General features: G+C 46.4%; 1 protein-coding gene across 1 annotated transcript in view; it reads left to right on the forward strand.

Annotated features, from left to right (window-relative positions):
- The window catches only part of LOC130306312 (coiled-coil domain-containing protein 17-like), a 108690-nt gene extending 84659 nt beyond the window's left edge, over window positions 1–24031 (forward strand). The window contains exons 10-13 of the mRNA XM_056552086.1: window positions 1144–1353; window positions 10405–10627; window positions 11077–11187; window positions 23860–24031. Coding sequence (XP_056408061.1) covers window positions 1144–1353; window positions 10405–10627; window positions 11077–11187; window positions 23860–24000 — 685 coding nt within the window. The 3' untranslated portion in view covers window positions 24001–24031. The remainder of the gene's footprint in view (window positions 1–1143; window positions 1354–10404; window positions 10628–11076; window positions 11188–23859) is intronic.
- The last annotated feature ends 429 nt before the right edge of the window (window positions 24032–24460 follow it).

The following is a 24460-nucleotide window of genomic DNA, read 5'->3' on the forward strand; positions in this document are numbered from 1 at the left end:
GACAGTTTATTAGGGGCCTAATAAAGGATCAGCTTCCTGCAATTATCTCATAGGGAGCTGATCTATCTCTTATACTACCAATGACGCAGTATGAGGCCAGGTTCACATGTTCGGTAAATTTGAAGAATGTACGCACAGAAAACATGTGCAGACATTCCACACATTTGCCCGATTTGGCAGGCTCTAGGACCACTCGGAAATGTGCCTCTCATAGACAGCAATGCATTTCCTTGTGGACTCAGAAAGCATCTTTCTGCAGATGCCGGAAACAGAATTTCCACGGCAGAAACATCTGGCAGGGAAATTCTGCTCTGTGAACAGTGCAGCAGAATCTCATTGAAATCATTTGAACTCTGCTGTAGCGGAATGTCCATGCGGAATATTCCATGTGGACATTCCGCAAAAGATCTGCCGTGTGAACTTACTGTTTAAATGCTGATGTGGAAGTGGAATTAGAACTGTGAAATAGCTAGTATCAGATATTGCACCATGCTGGCTATTTATGGCAGCTGTCAACTGCTGAAAGCTGCCAGAAACCAATGGGTATAAAGTGAGCGTGGCTCCCCAGTCTGCTTCATACACACTTAAAAGGGTACTCCACTGGAAAAAAAAAAAAAATTTAATCAACTGGTGCCAGAAAGTTAAACAGATTTGTAAATTACTTCTATTGAAAAATCTTAATCCTTCCAGTACTTATCAGATGATGTTTGATCAACAGAAAGTTCTTTTCTTTTTGAATTTTCCTTTTTGTCTGACCACAGTGCTCTCTGCTGACACTTCTGTCCATTTTAGGAACTGTCCAGAGTAGGAGCAATCCCCATTGAAAACCTCTTCTGCTCCAGACAGTTCCTGACCTGGACAGAGGTGTCAGCAGAGAGCACTGTGGTCAGACATAAAAAAAATAAAAAAAATGTGGATCATACATCAGCTGATAAGTACTGGAAGGATTAAGTATTTTACAAATCTTTTGAACTTTCTGGCACCAGTTGATTTAAAAAAATTTTTTCCAGTGGAGTACCCCTTCAATGGCCCCATGAGTAAAAATACCTGTCATAGTCCTTACAGGGGTTAAGCATGTCCTAATGTTTTCAGTTTTTGCCCAATCTGTTCCCTGTAATACATTTTTATTTTCTTACCTTCCAGTTCTGGCTTTGTTGTCTTTTATGACTATCTTCTTGGACTTGATTCATCGTACCGAGTATGCAGACTAGCTGTCAGTTTATGCAGTGCGGGGCAGGAGATTGGAAATCCTTCTTACCTTCCACCAGTGTATTGCGATACTTCCCTATCAAAGTTCTATGACAGCAAAAAACAGAATATAGCAATGCTATCTACAAAACAAGCTGTTCCCAGGTACTTATTAGTTGTTTGAATATGATAACATTTTATTCTGTAATACACAGTTATATATTACATCCATAACTGTGTAAGTTCAACATAATGACGTATATATGGTTTTAAAACTTTTTAGGGAGACCTTATATCAAATTGACCCCTTTAAAAACTGAAAGGGGTTATCCAGGAATATAAAAAAAAAAATGAGCTAATTTATTTTAAAAACAGCACCCTGTGTGTCTTCAGTTTGGGTTTGGTTCTGCAGCTCAGTTCCATTGAAGTGAATGGATCCAAGTTGTAATACCACACACAACCTGGGGACAGACATGGAGCTGTTTTTGAAAAAAGTTAGCTCTGTTTTTCTATTCCTGGATAACCCCTTTAATTCAAACAAAGAGAACTTTTGACGTGTCGCATAAATTTGTTAAAGGTTTTGAGGTTTAGATTTTTCTTAGTCCAAATCATTGCAGGTGACAGACTCCATTATAAGTTTATGGAGCTGTCTCCTACAATGAATCAGACTATGCAGTGAGCCAGGGTTCTCTGGCTATATCTAGAGATCATGGGGGTCTTAGTTTTAAAGGGGTATTCAAGGAAAAAAGTTTTTTTTACATATATTAACTCGCTCCAGAAAGTTAAACAGATTTGTAAATTACTTCTATTAAAAAATCTTAATCCTTCCAGTAGTTATCAGCTGCTGAAGTTGAGGTGTTCTTTTCTGTCTCACAACAGTGTTTTCTGCTGACACCTCTGCTTGTCTCAGGAACTGTCCGAAGCATTAGAGGTTTGCTATGGGGATTTGCTCCTACTCTGGACAGTTCCTGAGACAAGCAGAGGTGTCAGCAGAGAGCACTGTTGTCAGACAGAGAAGAACAACTCAGTTTCAGCAGCTGATAACTGCTGGAAGGATTGATATTTTTTAATAAAAGTCATTTCCAAATCTGTTTAACTTTCTGGAGCCAGTTGAGATATATATAAAAAAGTTATTTCCTGGAATAACCGTTTAAGACCTCGATCATTCAATTTGATTCTTACATAGTAAGGTGTCTTGGTGAATGCTACTGAACCTTTAGAGTGGCATTTTGAACATCTGTTATGGTACTATTTAAAAGTGTGCATCTAATGCTAATGCTGTGATTGTGGCTGCTACTACTTAGAGTTCAGTGTCCATAAGGTGCCTCCCAGTCATTAGGTCGGGAGATGAGAATGTTAGTATACATATACATGCTTACTTTTTACCAGCAAAATTTGCAAACGCAGCAGCCTCTGCTGAAGCAACTTATTATAATAGATGTTCTTTGTTGTTTACTGACAGAATCTCTTTATTATTATACTACTTCACATAAGATACAGCAGTTGATGTTTCTCACTTCGGTTTAATTGTCAGAAAATTATAAACATTGACTACATTGGCCCAGATTTACTTATCTGCCTGAGGATAGAAACATTCTAGTTTACCCAGAGCAACCAATCACAGCTTAAAGCTTACATGTTAGATTCCACTAAAATATATTTAAAAAAAAACTGCTATATGTTACTTAGTACCTAATCCTGATCATGTACATATAATTGTTATGTCTCTATCATCGATATTTCGCAAAAAAAATTGCATATTACAGCTGCTCAATGTATTTTCCATCTTCCCAAAGGGAGGGGGGGTGTCCCTCTCTTGCCTGCACTGTGATGACTCCTCCCCCTCACTCACTGGGTTTATGCCCTGCTCTGTAACCCTTTCCTCTCTGGATTTATGCTGTGCACACACACACGCAATGATTATTGGAGATTGCGTTTGCTCTACCACCAAAGACAATATGGTGAGTGTGGGATAACTTACATATTCCCAAATTAGTGCAGGTTTAGTGCTAAAAGTACAGTGTTTTTTATGCATACATTTTCTATATGTTCCTATGTCATCCTTTGCCAGTCCTGTAATGCTGGGACTTTTTTTTAGAATAGCTGGAGGTACAGTGTTTGGATAACTCTTTTTGCAGCTGTGTTGCTTCAGCTGTGTGCCTATCGCTTTTGCAAAACTACAACTCCCAGCATGCCCAGACATCCTTTGACTGTCCAGGCATGTTTGGAGTTGAAGTTTTGCAACAGCTGGAGGCACATGTTCGGTAAAACTCTGTGTTACTGCAATGTTGCTGCAGGCTGTGTTCCTCCTGCAGCCTTGTCAATTAGTCATCTCGCATCCATGATCCTTGGACACACTCATGCTGCTGTGGGATTTTTCTTTAATAAAATGTGGAAAAAAAGAAGTATATTAGAAAAACTTTTTTTTTTTTTGCCAAGATTTACAACATATAAAAAGTTTTTATATCTGACAGTGCCCTTTAAAGGTGTGTTTACCCAGTTTATTGCTGGCTGCTGGATATACCGTATTTATCGGCGTATAACACGCACTTTTTAGGCTAAAATTTTTAGCCTAAAGTCTATGTGCGTGTTATACGCCGATACACCCCCAGGAAAGGCAGGGGGAGAGAGGCCGTCGCTGCCCGCTTGTCTCCCCTACCTTTCCTGGGGTCTAGAGCGCTGCTGTCGGCCCTTTTCACCCCCTGGTTATCGGCGCCGCTGCCCGTTCTGTCCCCCTGACTATCAGTACCGGCGCCCCATTGCCGGCGCCGATAGCCAGGGAGAGAGAAGCGGCGCCGACAGCCAGGGGGAGAGAAGGGGCAGCGGCACCCATTGCCGGCGCCGCTGCCCCGTTGCCTCCCCCCATCCCCGGTGGCATAATTACCTGAGTCCGGTCCTCGCTGCTCCGCTGCTCCAGGCCTCCGTCGTGCGTCCCCGGCGTCATTGCTATGCACGGCGCGGCGCATGACGTCAGAGCGCCGCGCCGTTCAGCGCATAGCAATGACGCCGGGGATGCACGACGGAGGCCTGGAGCAGCGGAGCAGCGCGGACCGGACTCAGGTAATTATGCCACCGGGGATGGGGGGAGGCAACGGGGCAGCGGCGCCGGCAATGGGTGCCGCTGCCCCTTCTCTCCCCCTGGCTGTCAGCGCCGCTTCTCTCTCCCTGGCTATCGGCGCCGGCAATGGGGCGCCGGTACTGATAGTCAGGGGGACAGAACGGGCAGCGGCGCCGATAACCAGGGGGTGAAAAGGGCCGACAGAAGCGCTCTAGACTCCAGGAAAGGTAGGGGGAGACAAGCGGGCAGCGACGGCCTCTCTCCCCCTGCCTTTCCTGGGGGTATATCGGGGTATACACGCGCACACACGCACCCTCATTTTTTCATGGATATTTGGGTAAAAAACTTTTTTTACCCAAATATCCGTGGTAAAATGAGGGTGCGTGTTATAGGCCGGTGCGTGGTATACCCCGATAAATACGGTAAACATTAAAGAGTTCCTGTCATTAAAGCATATTTTCTAAGCTAACTCAGATTATATTCCCCAATTACTCCTAACACCCCTCCTGCCCTTGAAAAATATTCAGAGGGGGCGTGGCTTGCCAGAGTGAGGACGCGTGCTGCTGGAACTCCGGTCCTGCATCCGTCATCTATGAGGATTTAAACACTATTTATGGACAGAACCTATCGGAAAAGCAAGGAGGGGGCTCACTATCGTACCCCCTCTCCTCAACCGGACCTTTATGCATACTTTACGAGGTCTCAGCCTCGCCGAAGTGCTTCCCTGCCCCCAGGCAATATGGACGCCGGCTCCGCTGCGCTCGCAGGCCCTGCACCTCCAACTGCTACACCCCCGGCTCCTGTTCCCCTGTGTGTCCCGTTACCTGCCTCCTCACCGCCAGCGGGACCCATCACAGCCTCCCAGCAGCTACAGGACCCTGCTTCCTCTGTGCTACGGCCGCAGCGTGCAAAGATCACGGCGGACAGCGCCTCCCAAGATGGCGGCGCCACTTCAGCAGGGTCCTCTCTAGCCAGAAAGGAAGTCCCCCCTCCAGGCCGTGCTCCACACTCCAGGTAGGCTCCGGGCTGGCTCTCAGTGTGTCTCCGCATGAACTGCCCATCAATGCTGGGCTCCCTACAGAGGGGAACCCTGCTCCTGCCTCCTTGCCACCTCCTGCACAGGAGCCTGGGACTGCCATCCTGCATCCCCCTGTCCTGACTGCTGTTCTCCAGCCTCCACCTGCTCTACTGGGGCCGACCTGTGCTGACCAGGCTACCATGGGGTTTTTTCCTGATTTGGCCCCATATCTCCATGCCCAGCTCCTCTCCTGTGATGGCTTTCTGTGCTGTCCCTGGCCTCCTACACAATTCACTCCAGGGGAGTGATTTCCCCCCCCCCCCCCCTGGTTCTCAGGCTCCCCATGGGACTCTCCCTCCCAGTGCTCTCTATGTCTCTCTGTGGTGGGATCCACCTCACCCCTACATGCTGGGCCACCTGGGACAGTGAACCCTGCTGGGGACACCCCACAAGCTCCATCCCGAGGCACCCCCTCCATCTTTGGGTCCCCTTCCGCTGAGTGTGCTCCCGCATCCTGCCCACAAACTGTGTTGGAGGATCCCCCTACAGAAAGCGGTCTCCCTACTCCCTCTAACTGCCCTGTTACACTGGCAGACCTGTGCTACCTGGTTGCCTCACTCCCCAAGAAGAATGACCTCTCTTCCTTGGCTAAACAAATGGTAGCGGAGTGTAAGGAAGAATTTGTTCAACTTCGTAAAGATGTCTCTAATCTGTCTACTCGGGTGGCGGCAGTGGAGGTCACTCAGGAATCTTCATCTTTGTCTGTTCAAGCTCTCCAAGAGGTGGTGAAACAGCACAGTACTCAGCTCTCTACAACAACACCAGGATGAGGTTGAGAACCGTAACAGACGGAACAATATTCGTCTTCGTGGCTTGCCTGAAGCTGTAGGCCCTGAGTAACTGTATCCTGCCTTGTTATCCATCTTCAATGACCTCTTGGAACGAGCCCCTGATGCCCACATTGAGCTGAATAGGGCACACAGGGCTCTCAATCCTGCTAGTCCTGATGACCAGCGCCCCCGTGAAGTGATCTGTTGGGTGCATTTCTAGGCCATTAAAGAGGACATGCCCACGCCCGAAGGTACATTTTCTACAACGATGTGCAAGTTCAACTGTTGCCGGACTTATCCCGCCATACCCTGGCACAGTGGGCTGCCCTTAAACCCATCCTCGAGGTGCTGCGGGAGCATAACCTCCCTTACCGATGGGGCTTCCCCTTTGCCCTTTCTGTTCGATGGAACGGGAAGACTTTCCTGGATTTTTATGGGACTTGGACTTGCCTTCTGTCACCCTGCCTAACTGGCCCCAAATGTCTACTTGTGCCCCTAAGAGACCTCTCCTGTGGTCCCCTCCACCTTATACCAAGCAGTCCAATCCTACTCTACCTCCCAAGGGTCCTCGCAGACAGAGGTTGATCACCCGTTGGGAAACTGTCCCTTCTGAATCACAGAACTGATCCCACAGGCCTCCTGACTGCCTTATAGTCATTGTTTAACTTTAACTTGTTTCCATTGTTCACTTTGTTTTACATTGCTACAGGTTGGCCTTTTCCTGACAGCGGAAGTCTCTACCGAATGTTCTCTGATTTGTTCTCTTTTCCTCTTCATCTCCTTCTTTTACTACTTCCTTTTCCCCTCCTTGCTCTCTTTGACCTCCTTTCCTTTCCCATATCTCCCCTTCCTTCAATGCCTTCTTTTCTTCCATTATTCTTTATTAGCTCTGCACTCTGTGGTTCTCCCCTCCTTCATCTCCCCTTTCTCAGGCCTCTATATTTGACTATTAAGTGTCCTCTTTACTCACCTGTTCTCATTCATGTGTTGAGTGCTCTCCTGGACTCCTTTTCCCCCTTATTGGCACGCTTCAGGACGATTTAGAGTCCTGGAACTGCAAATATTTTTCTTGGTTTGGCTGAGTTAGTATACTTAAAATTACTTTGATGCCTCACCTGCTTTACCTATTGTAGTCGATCCCCCTCTACTTTCCCTCTTTATATTGGCGACAACTGCAGGCGTGCTTTGGTTCCTTTGTGTGGGCCACTGCCCGTCCTCGTCTGAACAGACTTACTCTGACACGTCCCAAATCGCTGGGATTGTTGTATGTACTATCTAGCCTGCGCCCATTTGCATGTCCTCGACATGTTCCATAATCACTCATCTAAACTCTGGGTTCATCTAGCTCAGGATATCTGCCCTAAAGCGCACTCCTCCCTGCTGTGGACCTGGTCCCCACTGTCTCAGGACTGCCTTCCCATGTCTTTTACGACCCGACATGCCTAAGCTGCCTTATACCATACGAGCCCAGGAACTAGCCTCATTGATCAGGGAGTGCCCCCTCCTTCCCATATCTGGTAATCCACAGTTTCCGCCTAGGTCTTCTCTCAATGGTGGTTTTCTTGGGGCAACTTTATCCAATCCCCTCCATTTTCATCATTTCTTAGCTGATGGTATGTTCAAGCCTCTGGATGTTCTGCTGGGAGATTGCACGTTATCTAAACGTGCTCCCTTTGCTTACCTCCAGCTACAACATTTTTATTCTGGCCTCCCTAGGCATTTTACCTTACATCGCTGCTTGACATAATTTGAGTGTTTTTGCTTGGCCTACTCTTACCCTCGTCACTCCATTTCTGTCATATATGGCTTACTGTTATCTCCCAGATCGGAGTCCCTCCCGACCTTTTAGCCGAGCTGGACAAAACATTCCCTCTGGATCAATGGTCGAGGTGTTTCTTTCTCACCCATAAGGCTGTAATTGCTATTAAATCTCAAGAGACGAGTTACAAGATCCTGCCTTGATGGTACCGGGTCCGGACGACACTTCATAGCTGGTATCCCTCTGTACCGAGCTCTTGTTGGCGCTGTGGTTGTGACGAGGTTACTATGACGCATATATGGTGGGGTTGCCCCAAACTTGCATCTTTTTGGAGGTCGGTTCTACAGGTTGTCCATGAAGTGGCAAGGGTCCTGGTGCCCTCCAGTCCAGAGGCTGCTTTGCTTTATATGTTACCTATGGCACAAGCGAAATATAAGAAATCTCTTGCACGACATCTCCTCCAGGCCCCTAAAACTGTTATCCCGAGACACTGGAAATTGCCTGACCCCCCTCCCTTGAAGAGTGGTTTGCTAAAGTTGCACACATCAAACATATAGAAGAACTTCTGGTTGTTCATCCTGCGGATGTCACCAGATTGGGTGCTACTTGGCTTCCATGGTCTACTTTCTGTTCCTCCCCAGCTACCGACTCTTGTGCTAAAGCCTCTCTGTTTTGCTTAGTGGTTGTATCTGGATCTGCTCTGCCTCCCCTGACGCCTCCGCCTACAGGTTGGTGTCTAGCTGGTCTCCACCCTGGCTGGGTTCCCTTGGCGAGTCTCTTTATATCTGGTCCTTCCCTTATGTGTCTTTTTTTCTTTGTGCTCTCCCTTTGTCTCTCCTGCATTTTCTTTGTTATTCTCTTAGGATTTCTGTGTCATGTAGAATATACTGTGTTCTTTATATACAGTTTTGTTGACCATCTCTTGCTTTCCTGCATTCCTGCCTGCACTACCCTTACTCCTTGCCCACCCTAATCCTCATGCCTGTTTTCTCCACAGCCCTGTCCGGGCATTGAAGTGGCCCTTTCACTGCTCTATGGTCCCAAATCTATTGTTATCTCAAGGTACCAATTCTCTTGTTCTGCATTGCATTGCACTACATTCCTAATGACCTGTTATATATTTTGGCCTACCAGGCCGTTGCCTTGTTGTTTTTGTAGACCACTTATGTCATTGTAATTTTTTTAATATTTGGGTTTGTTCAATAAACTTCCTTTGAATTTGATTAAAAAAAAAATATTCAGAGCTTAAAAAAGCTCTGTATCTTACCTTTCCCCTTGCTCACATTGTGTGAGCTCCAGGCTGGAGAAAGTGGGCGTTTCCTAGCTGGCACGACATGCACTTGCCCCGCCAGGCTGGGAGGAGAACAAAGAATTTTAACAGTAAGTAAATAGCAAAGTATCTTATAATTACATAAGGAACACTATATCAAATGGGCACGGTCACCAACTTTTATTTTTGATATGTTGTAGTACTTATGTACTACAACATATCTCTAATATAGTTTAATTATTTAGTTTTTTATTAACACAGTGTATTTTACGTTTGAAAACCGGCCACTAGGGGTCTCCCTCCTAGTGGCGGGCTGCAGGCTGGCGTGACGTCACGCCTGAATTCGAACTGATGCCGGCCGGGCATCGGTCCTAATTCATTCATCCTGCGCTTGCTCCCTGTCTGTCAAACAGACAGGCGGGAGCGAGCGCTGAGAACAGAATAATTGGCTCCCCTGCTCCCTGGCATCGCACTCCGGCCCCGCTTCCCGGCATCCCGTCGCTGCTGTCCTGCACTTACTTTTCACGCACGGTGGGGTTCGGGTGGCGGGGTTTGGGGTGGGGTGCGTGGTTCGGGTTGCGCCACAGCCATGTATTATTTTCTGCACAGGGTGCCTCCAGTTTTTCCGCACTACAACTTCCAGCATGCCCTGACAGCCAATAGATGTAAGGGCAAGCTGGGAGTTGTAGTGGTGAAACAGCTGGTGGCACCCTGTGTAGATGAACTAAGGGCGGAAGTGTCGGCCCCAGCAGGCATCAGTGACTGCTGGAGAAGTCTGCCTGGTAGTGAGCACACTACCAGACAGACAAAACTGCATTTTTTATATAGTAAAAAAAAAATTAAAGGCAGGAAGGGGGTTAGGGATAGATGGGAAATAGGCAGGGACAGAGAGGGAAAAAAGGGATGGTGATAGATGCTAAAAAACTGCTGTTGTGCCATACAGCATATTCTTTTTCCCACTGACTTACGTTATAAAAAAAAAATTGCATGGTAAAATTTGTGTTTTTTTTGTCGTACACAATAGTGTAGTTTACTACATTTTTCCATATAGCACAATTTAGCATACTGTAAGGGAAACAGTGAGAAAATGCAGTAAGTACCCAGCCATAGCTTACATTTTAAAACATGAGCTGTGATCGGTTGCAGGAGGAAAATCAGAGAGTTTCCATTCTCAGCCAAATTGGTAAAGCTGGGTTATTATGTCAGAAAATTATTCAAAACATGCCTGACATGGAGCCAGAATACATGGTAAAAGTAGTTAAATATTTTTTGTCTCTAAAGAGTACGGCCTTCTTCAAACATATCGCTAATAATCGAATTGCAAGCATCCGGTGGATATGATCCTTATGGGCAAGAAGTCAACCGCCTAATTCCTCGAGGATGGGTAAAGGTGGACGTTTTTGACTACCAGAACCGAGTCATAAGTGGATTGTGGAAAGTTCCAGTTCGAATCCTTCCTGTTAAGCCATTACTGACAACAGGGGCTTTAAATGGAGTACCACAGGTACAAATAATAATCTGACATTCATAAGCATGTAATGTTTTTCAATATGTAAAGTCATAATCTAAAATAGGAGCTAGAGAGCATTATTGCAATATCTGTAATATAAGTGATATTTAAGAATGAAATATAGTAAATTAAATGGGTTATACCAAGAAAGCTATCTCTTTAGGGTATAATTAGCTGATTGGTGGGGGTCTGACCATTGGGACCCCCATTCTATTCCAAGATGATGGACCAATCCAATCCCAAAAATGTTCCCCTGACATTCCATTCATCCTGTATGGGGCTTCTGAACATTACCAAGCTCCCCTGTAAATAGAGAATAACTGCATCTTGGCAGCATAGCTCCTTTAACAGTAACCCATCAATACCAATGAGCTCTGCCATTTGTTATAAACATATATTGTATTTACTATTATTTACTGTTATTTAACTTTTTTACTTTTTAGTTAGAAAATGCAGAACTGTTTATTCGACTTGTGAATGCAAGGGATGCAGATACACAGAGCACTTACCCAATTGATATCAGTAGTTCGGTATACTATAAATACCCCCCTCTGGTAAGTCAATTTTTTTTTTACATGTATTATATCTTCTAATCTACACATGAGTGAGGAGATGTCCCTCCATTTTTTATTACTAATTATTACACTTTCAGCCCACTTCATACCACATATTCTGTACAAGATTATATACACTGCTCGCTCAAAAAAAAATAAAGGGAACACTAAGATAACACATCCTAGATCTGAATGAATGAACTAATCGTATGAAATACACTTGTCTTTACATTGCTGACAATGTGCTGACAACCAAATCACACAAATTACGCAATGTGGCGTTGGTGGATGGAGCGAGACATGATGTCCCAGATGTGCTCAATCGGATTCAGGTCTGGGGAACGGGCAGGCCAGTCCATACCATCAATGCTTTCCTCTTGCAGGAACTGCTGACACACTCCTGCCACATGAGGTCTAGCATTGTCTTGCATTAGGAGGAACCCAGGGCCAACCGCACCAGCATATGGTCTCACAAGGGGTCTGAGGATCTTATCTCGGTACCTAATGGCAGTCAGGCTACCACTGTGCGGCACCCCAAAGAAATGCCACCCCACACCATTACTGACCCGCCGCCAAACCGGTCATGCTGGATGCATTGCCATGGCGTCACACGTGCTTAGTGTGAACCTGCTTTCATTTGTGAAGAGCACAGGGCGGCAGTGGTGAATTTGCCAATCTTGGTGTTCTCTGGCAAATGCCAAACGTCCAGCACAACTCACACCTTTGGACGTCGGGCCCTCATACCACCCTAATAGAGTCTGTTTCTGACCGTTTGAGTGAACACATGTACAATTGTGGCCTGCTGGAGGTAATTTTGCAGGGCTCTGGCAGTGCTCCTCCTGCTCCTCCTTGCACAAAGGCGGAGGTAGCGGTCCTGCTGATGGGTTATTGCCCTCCTACACCCTCCTAATGTACTGGCCTGTCTCCTGGTAGCGCCTCCATGCTCTGGACACTTTATGTTTTTGAGCAGTGTATATATATATATATATATATATATATATATAAACAGTCATGGTCGTGAAAGTTGGCACACCTGAAATTTTTCAAGAAAATTAAGTATTTCTCACAGAAAAGGATTTCAGTAAAACATGTTTTGCGATACACATGTTTATTCCCTTTTGTGTGTATTTGAACTAAACCAAAAAAGAGGGGGAAAAAAGCAAATTGGAAATAATGTCACACCAAACTCCAAAAACGGCTGGACAAAATTATTGGCACCCTTAACTTAATATTTGGTTGCACACCCTTTGAAAAAAAATAACTGAAACCAATCGCTTCCTATAACCATCAATAAGCTTCTTACACCTCTCAGCCGGAATGTTGAACCACTCTTCCTTTGCAAACTGCTCCAGGTCTTTCTTATAGGAAGGGCGTCTTTTCCCAAATGCAATTTTAAAGGGGTACTCCGCCCCTAGACATCTTATCCCCTATCCAAAGGATAGGGGATAAGATGTCAGATCGCCGGGGTCCCGTTGCTGGGGACCCCCTGGATCTACCATGCAGCACCTTCCTGTAGCGGCTTCCAGAACCGCTGGAGGTCCTCAGGCTGAGTCCATCTCGACCACCGGGACGGAAAATCGTGACATCACGACTCCGCCCCGTGTGATGTCACACCCCGCCCCTCAATGCAAGTCTATGCCCCTCAATGCAGTTCGGAAGCCGCTACAGGTAGGTGCTGCATGGTAGATCCAGAGGGTCCCCAGCAACGGGACCCCGGCGATCTGACATCTTAACCCCTATCCTTTGGATAGGGGATAAGATGTCTAGGGGCGGCGTACCCCTTTAAGATCTCACCAAAGGTGTTCAATGGGATTTAGATTGCTGACCACTTCAGAACTCTCCAGCGCTTTGTTGCCATCCATTTCTGGGTGCTTTTTGATGTATGTTTGGGGTCATTGTCCTGCTGGAAGACCCAAGATCTCGGATGCAAACCCAGCTTTCTGACACTGGGCTGTACAGTGCGACCCAAATCCGTTGGTAATCCTCAGATTTCATGATGCCTTGCACACATTCAAGGCACCCAAAGCCAGAGGCAGCAAAACAGCCGAAAAACATCATTGAACCTCTACCATATTTCACTGTAGGTACTGTGTTCTTTTCTTTGTAGGCCTCATTACGTCTTCGGTAAACAGTAGAATGATGTGCTTTACCAAAAAACTCTATCTTGGTCTCATCTGTCCACAATACATTTTCTCAGAAGGATTTTGGCTTACTCAAGTTCATTTTGGAAAAATGTAGTCTTGCTTTTTTATCTCTCTGTGTCTGCAGTGGGGTCCTCCTGGGTCTCCTGCCATAGCGTTTCATTTCATTTACATAGTTACATAGTTCATAAGGTTGAAAAAAGACCAGAGTCCATCAAGTTCAACCTATCACCCTAATGAGTCCCTACTGAGTTGCTCCAGAGGAAGGCAAAAAAAAGCTCATACTAGAGGTAAGAATTCCTTTCCAACTCCAATAAATCCCTGAATCAACATTCTGTGTCATTTATATGGATACACCTTAAAGGAGTACTCAAGTGCAGAGTATTCCTGCTCCGTCCTTCCCGGGCTGCAAAATAAATGAAAATGAACCATCACTCACCTCCCTGGATTCCCGCGGAGCGCCACTACAGCTGATCGGTCCTCCGGTCCATCCTCTTCATACTTCCGGGTGTAACAAAGCGTCACATGGCGCTCAGCCTATCACCGGCCGAGGCAGAACATCGCGGCGGCCGGCGATAGGCTGAGCGCCATGTGACACTTCGATACACCCGGAAGTATGAAGAGGATGGACCGGAGGACCGATCAGCTGTAGTGGCGCTCCGTGGGAACCCAGGGAGGTGAGTGATGGTTCATTTTCATTTATTTTGCAGCCCGGGCAGGACGGAGCAGGAATACTCTGCACTAGAGTACTCCTTTAATAAAATGGGAATGGTTGGTGATGTTAACTTCCTGTTTGTGGCACATTAGTATACGTGAGGGGGGAAACTTTTCAAGATGGGTGGTGACCATGGTGGCCATTTTGAAGTCGGCCATTTTGAATCAAACTTTTGTTTTTTCAATAGGAAGAGGGTCATGTGACACATCATACTCATTGGGAATTTCACAAGAAAAACAATGATGTGCTTTGTTTTAATGTAACTTTATTCTTTCATGAGTTATTTACAAGTTTCTGACCACTTATAAAATGTGTTCAATGTGTTGCCCATTGTGTTGGATTGTCAATGCAACCCTCTTCTCCCACTCTTCACACACTGATAGCAACACCGCAGGAGAAATGCTAGCACAGGCTTCCAGTATCCGTAGTTTCAGGTGCTGCACATCTCGTATCTTCACAGCATAGACAATTGCCTTCAGATGACCCCAAAGATAAAAGTCTAAGGGGGTCAGATCGGGAGACCTTGGGGGCCATTCAACTGGCCCACCATGACTAATCCACTTTCCAGGAAACTATTTATCTAGGAATGCTCGGACCTGACACCCATAATGTGGTGGTGCACCATCTTGCTGGAAGAACTCAGGGAACGTGCATAAAGAGGGAAACACATCATCATGTAGCAATTTCGAATATCCAGTGGCCTTGAGGTTTCCATTGAGGAAGAATGGCCCCACTATCTTTGTACCCCATATACCACACCATACCAAATTTTGTGTTCCAACTGTCTTGGAGGGATCTATCCAATGTGGGTTAGTGTGAGACCAATAGCAGTGGTTTTGTTTGTTAACTTCACGATTCACATAAAAGTTTCCTCATCACTGAACAAAATCTTCAACGTGAAGGCAATTGTCTATGCTGTGAAGATACGAGATGTGCAGCATCTGAAACTGCGGATACTGGAAGCCTGTGCTAGCATTTCTCCTGCGGTGTTTCTATCAGTGTGTGAAGAGTGGGAGAGGAGGGTTGCATTAACAATCCAACACAATGGGCAGCACATTGAACACATTTTATAAGTGGTCATAAACTTGTAAATAACTCATGAAAGAATAAAGTTTTTCTTGTGAAATTCCCAATAAGTTTGATGTGTCACATGACCCTCTTCCTATTGAAAAACCAAAAGTTTGATTCAAAATGTCCGACTTCAAAATTGCAGCCATGGTCACCACCCATCTTGAAAAGTTTCCCCCCTCACATATACTAATGTGCCACAAACAGGAAGTTAATATCACCAACCATTCCCATTTTATTAAGGTTTATCCAAATAAATGGCCCAGCCTGTAGTATACATAACCAACTATGTTATTATTCTCCAAAAATGACCTCTTTCACCATGACCACCTCCTCTGGGAGAGAATTCCACAGTTTTCTGCTCTTACAGTAAAGAACTCCCATCTGTGCTGGTGTAGAAACCTTCTTTCCTCTAGACGTAGAGGATGCCCCCTTGTTATAGATACAGTTCTGGGTAAAAATAGATCATAGGAGAGATCCCTGTACGGCCCCCTAATATATTTATACATAGTAATTAGGTCTCCCCTAAGCCTTCTTTTTTCTAAACTAAATAAACCTAATTCTGATAATCTTTCTGTGTACTGTAGTCCTCCCATTCTCCTTATTACTCTGGTTGCCTGTCTTTGAACCCTCTCCAGCTCTACTATATCTTTCTTGAACACTTGTGCTCAGTACTGTACACAGTCTTCCATGTGTGGTCTGACTAGTGATTTGTACAGCAGTAGAATTATTGATGCACCCCCATGATTTTATTTGCCTTGGCAGCGGCTGCCTGACACTGGTCAGTACAGCTAAATTTACTGTTATCTAAGACTCCCAAGTCCTTTTCCATGTCAGTCATCCCAAGTGTTCTCCCATTTAATACATAATCCCAGCCCGGATTTTTATTCCCCATGTGCATTACCTTACATTTATCAGTGTTGTACTTCATCTGCCACTTCCCAGCCCAAACCTTCAACCTATCCAGATCCATTTGTAACAGTGCACTGTCCTCTATAGTGTTTACCGCTTTACAGAGTTTAGTATCATTTGCAAAGATTACAAATTTACTATTCAACCCCACTACAAGGTCATTAATGAATATATTAAATAGAATAGGACCCAAGACTGACCCCTGTGGTACCCCACTAGTAACAGTCATCCAATCAGAATAAGTACCATTAATAATCACCCTCTGTTTCCTATCACTGAGCCAGTTACTTACCCACTTACACACATTCTCACCCAGCCCAATCCTTTTCATTTTATGCACCAACCTTTTGTGTGGCACCGTATCAAATGCTTTGGAAAAATCCAGATATACGACATCCAGCAATTGTCCCAGGTCCAGTCTGGAGCTCATCTGCTCATAAAAGCTGATCAGGTTAGTTTGACAGGACCGATCCCTCATGAAGCCATGCTGATATTGAGTCATACTGTCACGATGCCGGCTGGCAGGAGGTGGATCCTCTGTGCCAGAGAGGGATTGGCGTGGACCGTGCTAGTGGACCGGTTCTAAGTCACTACTGGTTTTCACCAGAGCCCGCCGCAAAGCGGGATGGTCTTGCTGCGGCGGTAGTGACCAGGTCGTATCCACTAGCAACGGCTCAACCTCTCTGACTGCTGAAGATAGGCGCGGTACAAGGGAGTAGACAGAAGCAATGTCGGACGTAGCAGAAGGTCGGGGCAGGCAGCAAGGATCGTAGTCAGGGGCAACGGCAGGAGGTCTGGAACACAGGCTAGGAACACACAAGGAAACGCTTTCACTGGCACAATGGCAACAAGATCCGGCGAGGGAGTGCAGGGGAAGTGAGGTATACATAGGGAGTGCACAGGTGAACACACTAATTAGAACCACTTGCGCCAATCAGCGGCGCAGTGGCCCTTTAAATCGCAGAGACCCGGCGCGCGCGCGCCCTAGGGAGCGGGGCCGCGCGCGCCGGGACAGGACCGACGGAGAGCGAGTCAGGTACGGGAGCCGGGGTGCGCATCGCGAGCGGGCGCCACCCGCATCGCGAATCGCATCCCGGCTGGAGGCGGTATCGCAGCGCACCGGGTCAGTGGATCTGACCGGAGCGCTGCAGTAGCGAGAGTGTAGCGAGCGATCCGGGGAGGAGCGGGGACCCGGAGCGCTCGGCGTAACAGTACCCCCCCCCCCCCTTGGGTCTCCCCCTCTTCTTAGAGCCTGAGAACCTGAGGAGCAGACTTTTGTCTAGGATATTGTCCTCAGGTTCCCAGGATCTCTCTTCAGGACCACAACCCTCCCAATCGACCAAAAAAAAAGTTTTCCCTCTGACCTTCTTGGAGGCCAGTATCTCCTTTACGGAGAAGATGTCCGAGGAGCCGGAAACAGGAGTGGGAGAAACAAGTTTGGGAGAGAAACGGTTGATGATGAGTGGTTTAAGAAGAGAAACGTGAAAGGCATTAGGAATACGAAGAGAAGGAGGAAGAAGAAGTTTGTAAGAGACAGGATTAATCTGGCACAAAATTTTGAAAGGACCAAGATAGCGTGGTCCCAATTTGTAGCTAGGGACACGGAAGCGGACATATTTAGTGGAGAGCCATACCTTGTCTCCAGGAGAAAAAATGGGGGGAGCTCTTCTTTTCTTATCAGCAAACTTCTTCATGCGTGATGAAGCCTGTAAGAGAGAATTTTGGGTCTCTTTCCATATGGTGGAAAGATCACGAGATATTTCATCCACAGCGGGCAAACCAGAGGGCAAGGGAGCAGGGAGGGGGGGAAGAGGGTGACGGCCGTACACCACGAAAAATGGGGATTTGGAGGAAGATTCAGAGACTCTGAAGTTATACGAGAATTCGGCCCATGGTAGAAGATCTGCCCAGTCATCCTGGCGGGAGGAAACAAAATGCCGTAAATAATCACCCAGGACCTGGTTAATTCTTTCTACTTGCCCATTGGATTGAGGATGATAGGCAGAAGAAAAGTTTAATTTAATCTTGAGTTGTTTACAGAGAGCCCTCCAGAATTTTGACACGAATTGGACGCCTCTGTCCGAGACGATCTGCGTGGGCAACCCGTGAAGACGAAAAATGTGTACAAAAAATTGTTTTGCCAACTGAGGCGCTGAAGGGAGACCAGGAAGAGGGATGAAATGTGCCATCTTGGAGAATCGATCAACGACCACCCAAACAACAGTGTTGCCACGGGATGGGGGTAAGTCTGTAATAAAGTCCATACCAATCAGAGACCAAGGCTGTTCGGGGACAGGCAGAGGATGAAGAAGACCAGCGGGCTTCTGGCGAGGAGTCTTATCCCGGGCACAGACAGTGCAGGCTCGCACAAAATCCACAACATCCGTCTCCAGAGTCGGCCACCAATAGAAACGAGAGATGAGTTGCACGGATTTCTTGATGCCCGCATGACCTGCGAGATGGGAGGAGTGACCCCATTTGAGGATTCCGAGGCGTTGGCGTGGAGAGACGAAGGTCTTCCCTGGAGGAGTTTGCCTGATGGAGGCTGGAGAAGTGGAGATCAGGCAGTCAGGAGGAATGATGTGTTGCGGAGAGAGCTCTACTTCCGAGGCATCCGAGGAACGAGAGAGAGCATCGGCCCTAATGTTCTTATCGGCAGGCCGAAAGTGAATTTCAAAATTAAATCGGGCAAAGAACAGAGACCACATGGCCTGGCGAGGATTCAGCCGTTGGGCAGACTGGAGATAGGAGAGGTTCTTGTGATCGGTGTAAATAATAACTGGAAATCTTGATCCCTCCAGCAGATGCCTCCATTCCTCAAGTGCTAATTTAATGGCTAGTAGCTCTCGATCCCCGATGGAGTAGTTCCTCTCCGCCGGAGAGAAGGTCCTAGAAAAAAAACCACAAGTAACAGCATGCCCGGAAGAATTTTTTTGAAGAAGGACCGCTCCAGCTCCTACTGAGGAGGCATCAACCTCCAATAGGAAGGGTTTAGATGGGTCAGGTCTGGAGAGCACGGGAGCCGAAGAAAAGGCAGACTTGAGCTGTTTAAAGGCGTCTTCCGCTTGAGGAGGCCATGACTTAGGATTGGCATTCTTTTTGGTTAAAGCCACGATAGGAGCCACAATGGTAGAAAAATGTGGAATAAATTGTCTGTAATAATTGGCGAACCCCAAAAAACGTTGGATAGCACGGAGTCCGGAGGGGCGTGGCCAATCTAAGACGGCAGAGAGTTTGTCTGGATCCATTTGTAGTCCCTGGCCAGAGACCAAGTATCCTAGGAAAGGAAGAGATTGACATTCAAACAGACATTTCTCCATTTTGGCATAAAGTTGATTGTCACGAAGTCTCTGAAGAACCATGCGGACATGCTGGCGGTGTTCTTCTAGGTTGGCAGAAAAAATCAGGATATCGTCCAGATACACAACAACACAGGAATATAAGAGATCACGAAAAATTTCATTAACAAAGTCTTGGAAGACGGCAGGGGCGTTGCACAGGCCAAAGGGCATGACCAGATACTCAAAGTGTCCATCTCTAGTGTTAAATGCCGTTTTCCATTCATCCCCCTCTCTGATGCGGATTAGATTATAAGCACCTCTTAAGTCCAGTTTGGTAAAGATGTGGGCACCTTGGAGGCGATCAAAGAGTTCAGAGATGAGAGGTAGGGGGTAGCGGTTCTTTACCGTGATTTTATTAAGACCGCGGTAGTCAATGCAAGGACGTAGGGAGCCATCTTTTTTGGACACAAAGAAAAATCCGGCTCCGGCAGGAGAGGAGGATTTGCGGATAAAGCCCTTTTTTAAATTTTCCTGGATGTACTCAGACATAGCAAGAGTCTCTGGGGCAGAGAGAGGATAAATTCTGCCCCGGGGTGGAGTAGTGCCCGGGAGGAGGTCAATAGGACAGTCATAAGGCCTGTGAGGAGGTAGAGTCTCAGCTTGTTTTTTGCAAAAAACATCCGCAAAGTCCATATAGGCCTTAGGGAGACCGGTTACAGGGGGAACCACAGGGTCACGGCAAGGAGAACTGGGAACCGGTTTAAGGCAGTCCTTGAAACAAGAGGAACCCCAACTCTTGATCTCCCCAGTGGACCAATCCAGGGTTGGGGAATGGTGTTGAAGCCAGGGTAGTCCGAGGAGAATTTCGGAAGTGCAATTGGGGAGGACCAAAAACTCAATTTTCTCGTGATGAGGTCCGATGCACATTAGGAGGGGCTCCGTGCGGAAACGTATGGTACAGTCCAATCTTTCATTGTTAACACAATTGATGTAGAGGGGTCTGGCGAGACTGGTCACCGGGATGTTGAACCTGTTGATGAGAGAGGCCAAAATAAAATTTCCTGCAGATCCGGAATCCAAGAAGGCCATAGTAGAGAAGGAGAAGGTAGAGGCAGATATCCGCACAGGCACAGTAAGACGTGGAGAAGCAGAGTTGACATCAAGGACTGTCTCACCCTTGTGCGGAGTCAGCGTACGTCTTTCCAGGCGGGGAGGACGGATAGGACAATCCTTCAGGAAGTGTTCGGTACCGGCACAGTACAGGCAGAGATTCTCCATGCGGCGTCGTGTCCTCTCTTGAGGTGTCAGGCGAGACCGGTCGACCTGCATAGCCTCCACGGCGGGAGGCACAGGAACGGATTGCAGGGGACCAGAGGAGAGAGGAGCCGGGGAGAAAAAACGCCTCGTGCGAACAAAGTCCATATCCTGGCGGAGCTCCTGACGCCTTTCGGAAAAACGCATGTCAATGCGAGTGGCTAGATGAATGAGTTCATGTAGGTTAGCAGGGATTTCTCGTGCGGCCAGAACATCTTTAATGTTGCTGGATAGGCCTTTTTTAAAGGTCGCGCAGAGGGCCTCATTATTCCAGGATAGTTCAGAAGCAAGAGTACGGAATTGTACGGCGTACTCGCCAACGGAAGAATTACCCTGGACCAGGTTCAACAGGGCAGTCTCAGCAGAAGAGGCTCGGGCAGGTTCCTCAAAGACACTTCGACACTTTCAGTAGGAAACTGGTCCGACATCATCTCCAAGTGCAGGGAACATTGAGAAAGAAAGCCACGGCAAAATTTAGAGTCCCCATCAAATTTATCCGGCAAGGATAGTCGTAGGCCTGAAGCGGCCACTCGCTGCGGAGGAGGTGCAGGAGCTGGCGGAGGAGATGATTGCTGAAGCTGTGGTAGTAGCTGCTGTAGCATCACGGTCAGTTGAGACAGCTGGTGGCCTTGTTGCGCTATCTGTTGTGACTGCTGGGCGACCACCGTGGTGAGGTCGGCGACAACTGGCAGAGGGACTTCAGCGGGATCCATGGCCGGATCTACTGTCACAATGCCGGCTGGCAGGAGGTGGATCCTCTGTGCCAGAGAGGGATTGGCGTGGACCGTGCTAGTGGACCGGTTCTAAGTCACTACTGGTTTTCACCAGAGCCCGCCGCAAAGCGGGATGGTCTTGCTGCGGCGGTAGTGACCAGGTCGTATCCACTAGCAACGGCTCAACCTCTCTGACTGCTGAAGATAGGCGTGGTACAAGGGAGTAGACAGAAGCAAGGTCGGACGTAGCAGAAGGACGGGGCAGGCAGCAAGGATCGTAGTCAGGGGCAACGGCAGGAGGTCTGGAACACAGGCTAGGAACACACAAGGAAACGCTTTCACTGGCACAATGGCAACAAGATCCGGCGAGGGAGTGCAGGGGAAGTGAGGTATACATAGGGAGTGCACAGGTGAACACACTAATTAGAACCACTTGCGCCAATCAGCGGCGCAGTGGCCCTTTAAATCGCAGAGACCCGGCGCGCGCGCGCCCTAGGGAGCGGGGCCGCGCGCGCCGGGACAGGACCGACGGAGAGCGAGTCAGGTACGGGAGCCGGGGTGCGCATCGCGAGCGGGCGCCACCCGCATCGCGAATCGCATCCCGGCTGGAGGCGGTATCGCAGCGCACCGGGTCAGTGGATCTGACCGGAGCGCTGCAGTAGCGAGAGTGTAGCGAGCGCTCCGGGGAGGAGCGGGGACCCGGAGCGCTCGGCGTAACACATACATTAATTTTTATCAAGATACTCCAAAATAGCATCCCTTAGAAAACCCTCAAAAAATTTACATGCAATGGAGGTTAAACTAACAGGTCTATAATTACCAGGGTCACCTTTTTTAAATATTGGCACAACATTTGCCATGCGCCAGTCCTGGGTAACAGTCCCTGTTACTATAGAGTCCCTGAATATTTAAAAGTAGGGGTCTGTCTATTATTACATTACTTAATTCATTTAGAGCACAGGGGTGAAAGCCATCTGGACCTGGTGATTTGTCTATTTTGATCTTTTGTATGCGGCACTGTACTTCTCCCTAGGTTAGACAGGAGACCTGTACTGGGGAGTTTACCTTATCTCCCTTTATTCAAATGTTGACGGATAGTTTGCGCTGACACTGATGCTCTCTGAGCCTGCAGGACAGCTTGAATATATTTGGAACTTGTTTGGGGCTGCTTATCCACCATCTGGACTATCCTGCGTTGACACCCTTCATCAATTTTTCTCTTCCGTCCACGCCCAGGGAGATTAGCTACAGTGCCATGGGTTGCAAACTTCTTGATAATCTTGCGCACTGTGGACAAAGGCAAATCTATATCTCTGGAAGTCCTCAGACAGTTCTTTTCTCCTTTATCTGTTGTCACACAGACACTCAATGCAAAGAATAAGTGAACCTCTCTCCTTTTTATCAGCTTTCAGGTGTTGTTTTTATATTGCCCATACCTGTTACTTGCCCCAGGTGAGTTTAAAGGAGCAACAATCTTATTTTTCTACAATTTTGAAAGGGAAGGGTGCCAATAATTTTTTCCAGCCCATTTTTGGAGTCTGGTGTGACATTATGTCCAACTTGCTTCTTTTTCCTCCCTTTTTTGGTTCAGTTCCAATACACAAAGGGAATAAACATGTGTATAGCAAAACATGTGTTACTGCAATCCTTCTCTGTGAGAAATACTACATTTTCTTGAAAAATGTAAAGGGTGCCAGCATTTACAACCATGAATATATATATATATATATATATATATATATATATATATATATATATATATATATATATATATAGCATAGCGGTGATTAATACATGATACATTAGTCATCATGTTTGGTATTGGTTGGCATGGAGACTTCTAAACTGTTCTTTTTTTTTTTTTTTTACTTTGAAGCTTGAAGTAAAGAAAATATTTATGACTCTTTATGTGTCAAAGGATTTATCTGGATATATAGAATTTATAAATTTTTCATTACATCATTACAAAGAAAAAAAAAAAAAAAGAAACCTGATATACTCACCTACCTGGGTCTCCTACAACTCCTGTTGTGACATCAGACTCGTCTCGGCAGTGACAATCCACTGCAAACCAAATCCCTGACTGCAGGGGTGGTAATGTAGAAAAAACAGACAAGACCGCATACTGCGCCTCATGTATTACCCTAGGCAAGCTGGATAAGCCAGAGAATTTTCAGGGACCAGAACCGTCCTTTTAGATGGAGTAAAACAGGCGTATCACCCCAGTTGATGGGGTATAATGATGTGAGGATAGCTGCTATGCCTGGAAGGTCACAGGAACATAGGTAGATGTGCCGTCCTGGGTAGGTATGCGGCGGGATGACATCCCTCCGCATGAATGCAGGGGTGTCTTACCTCAGTCTTTTATTTTATTATGGCCCCAGCAATATATTAAAAAGAAACTTATAAATATCTGTATAACTTAAAAATGCTGTATAATTAGTATGTGCCAAGTAAGTAAGGTAACAAATATAAACTGTGTGTATTGTAAATAATATTTACTTCATAAATTTTGTCTGTCTTTACAGACTGCAGCATATTCCCATCCAGAAGAACTTGTCCTTCCATCTCCCTATTATTCACCCCCTTACGCTTTCCCAAGTGTGCAGCCTATGTATGAAGACAATGTGGATTCTCCCCCTTCAAGAGATAATATGATGACACAATGACGCTAAAATCTGAGTTTATGATCATCACTGACTGCTGAGAATGATTTCATTTACAATAAAATCTATTTTTTTGATATCATGTTAACTAATTCACTTCAAGTGATTGGAAATGGTTACACCCAAATACTTTTTTTTCTGCAACATATTTATTGCAAAGTAGTAGTGTACTGACCATAGCAATGACTGTAAAGCTATGTTCACAAAGAATTTTGCAGCTAATGCAAGAAATATGGGTATTTTATACAGATTAATTAATGTGTTGCAAATTTTAACCCCTTGGGGACGGAGCCCATTATAACCCTAAGGACGGAAGCATTTTTTGCAAATCTGACCTCTATCACTTGATGTATTAATAACTCTGGAATGCTTTTACTTATAAATTTGATTCCAAGATAGTTTTTTCGTGACATATTCTACTTTATGTTAGTGGTAAATTTATGTCGATACATGCATCATTCCT

The sequence above is a fragment of the Hyla sarda genome, chromosome 1 (assembly GCF_029499605.1).
Source record: "Hyla sarda isolate aHylSar1 chromosome 1, aHylSar1.hap1, whole genome shotgun sequence".
In the NCBI taxonomy this organism is placed as follows: domain Eukaryota; kingdom Metazoa; phylum Chordata; class Amphibia; order Anura; family Hylidae; genus Hyla; species Hyla sarda.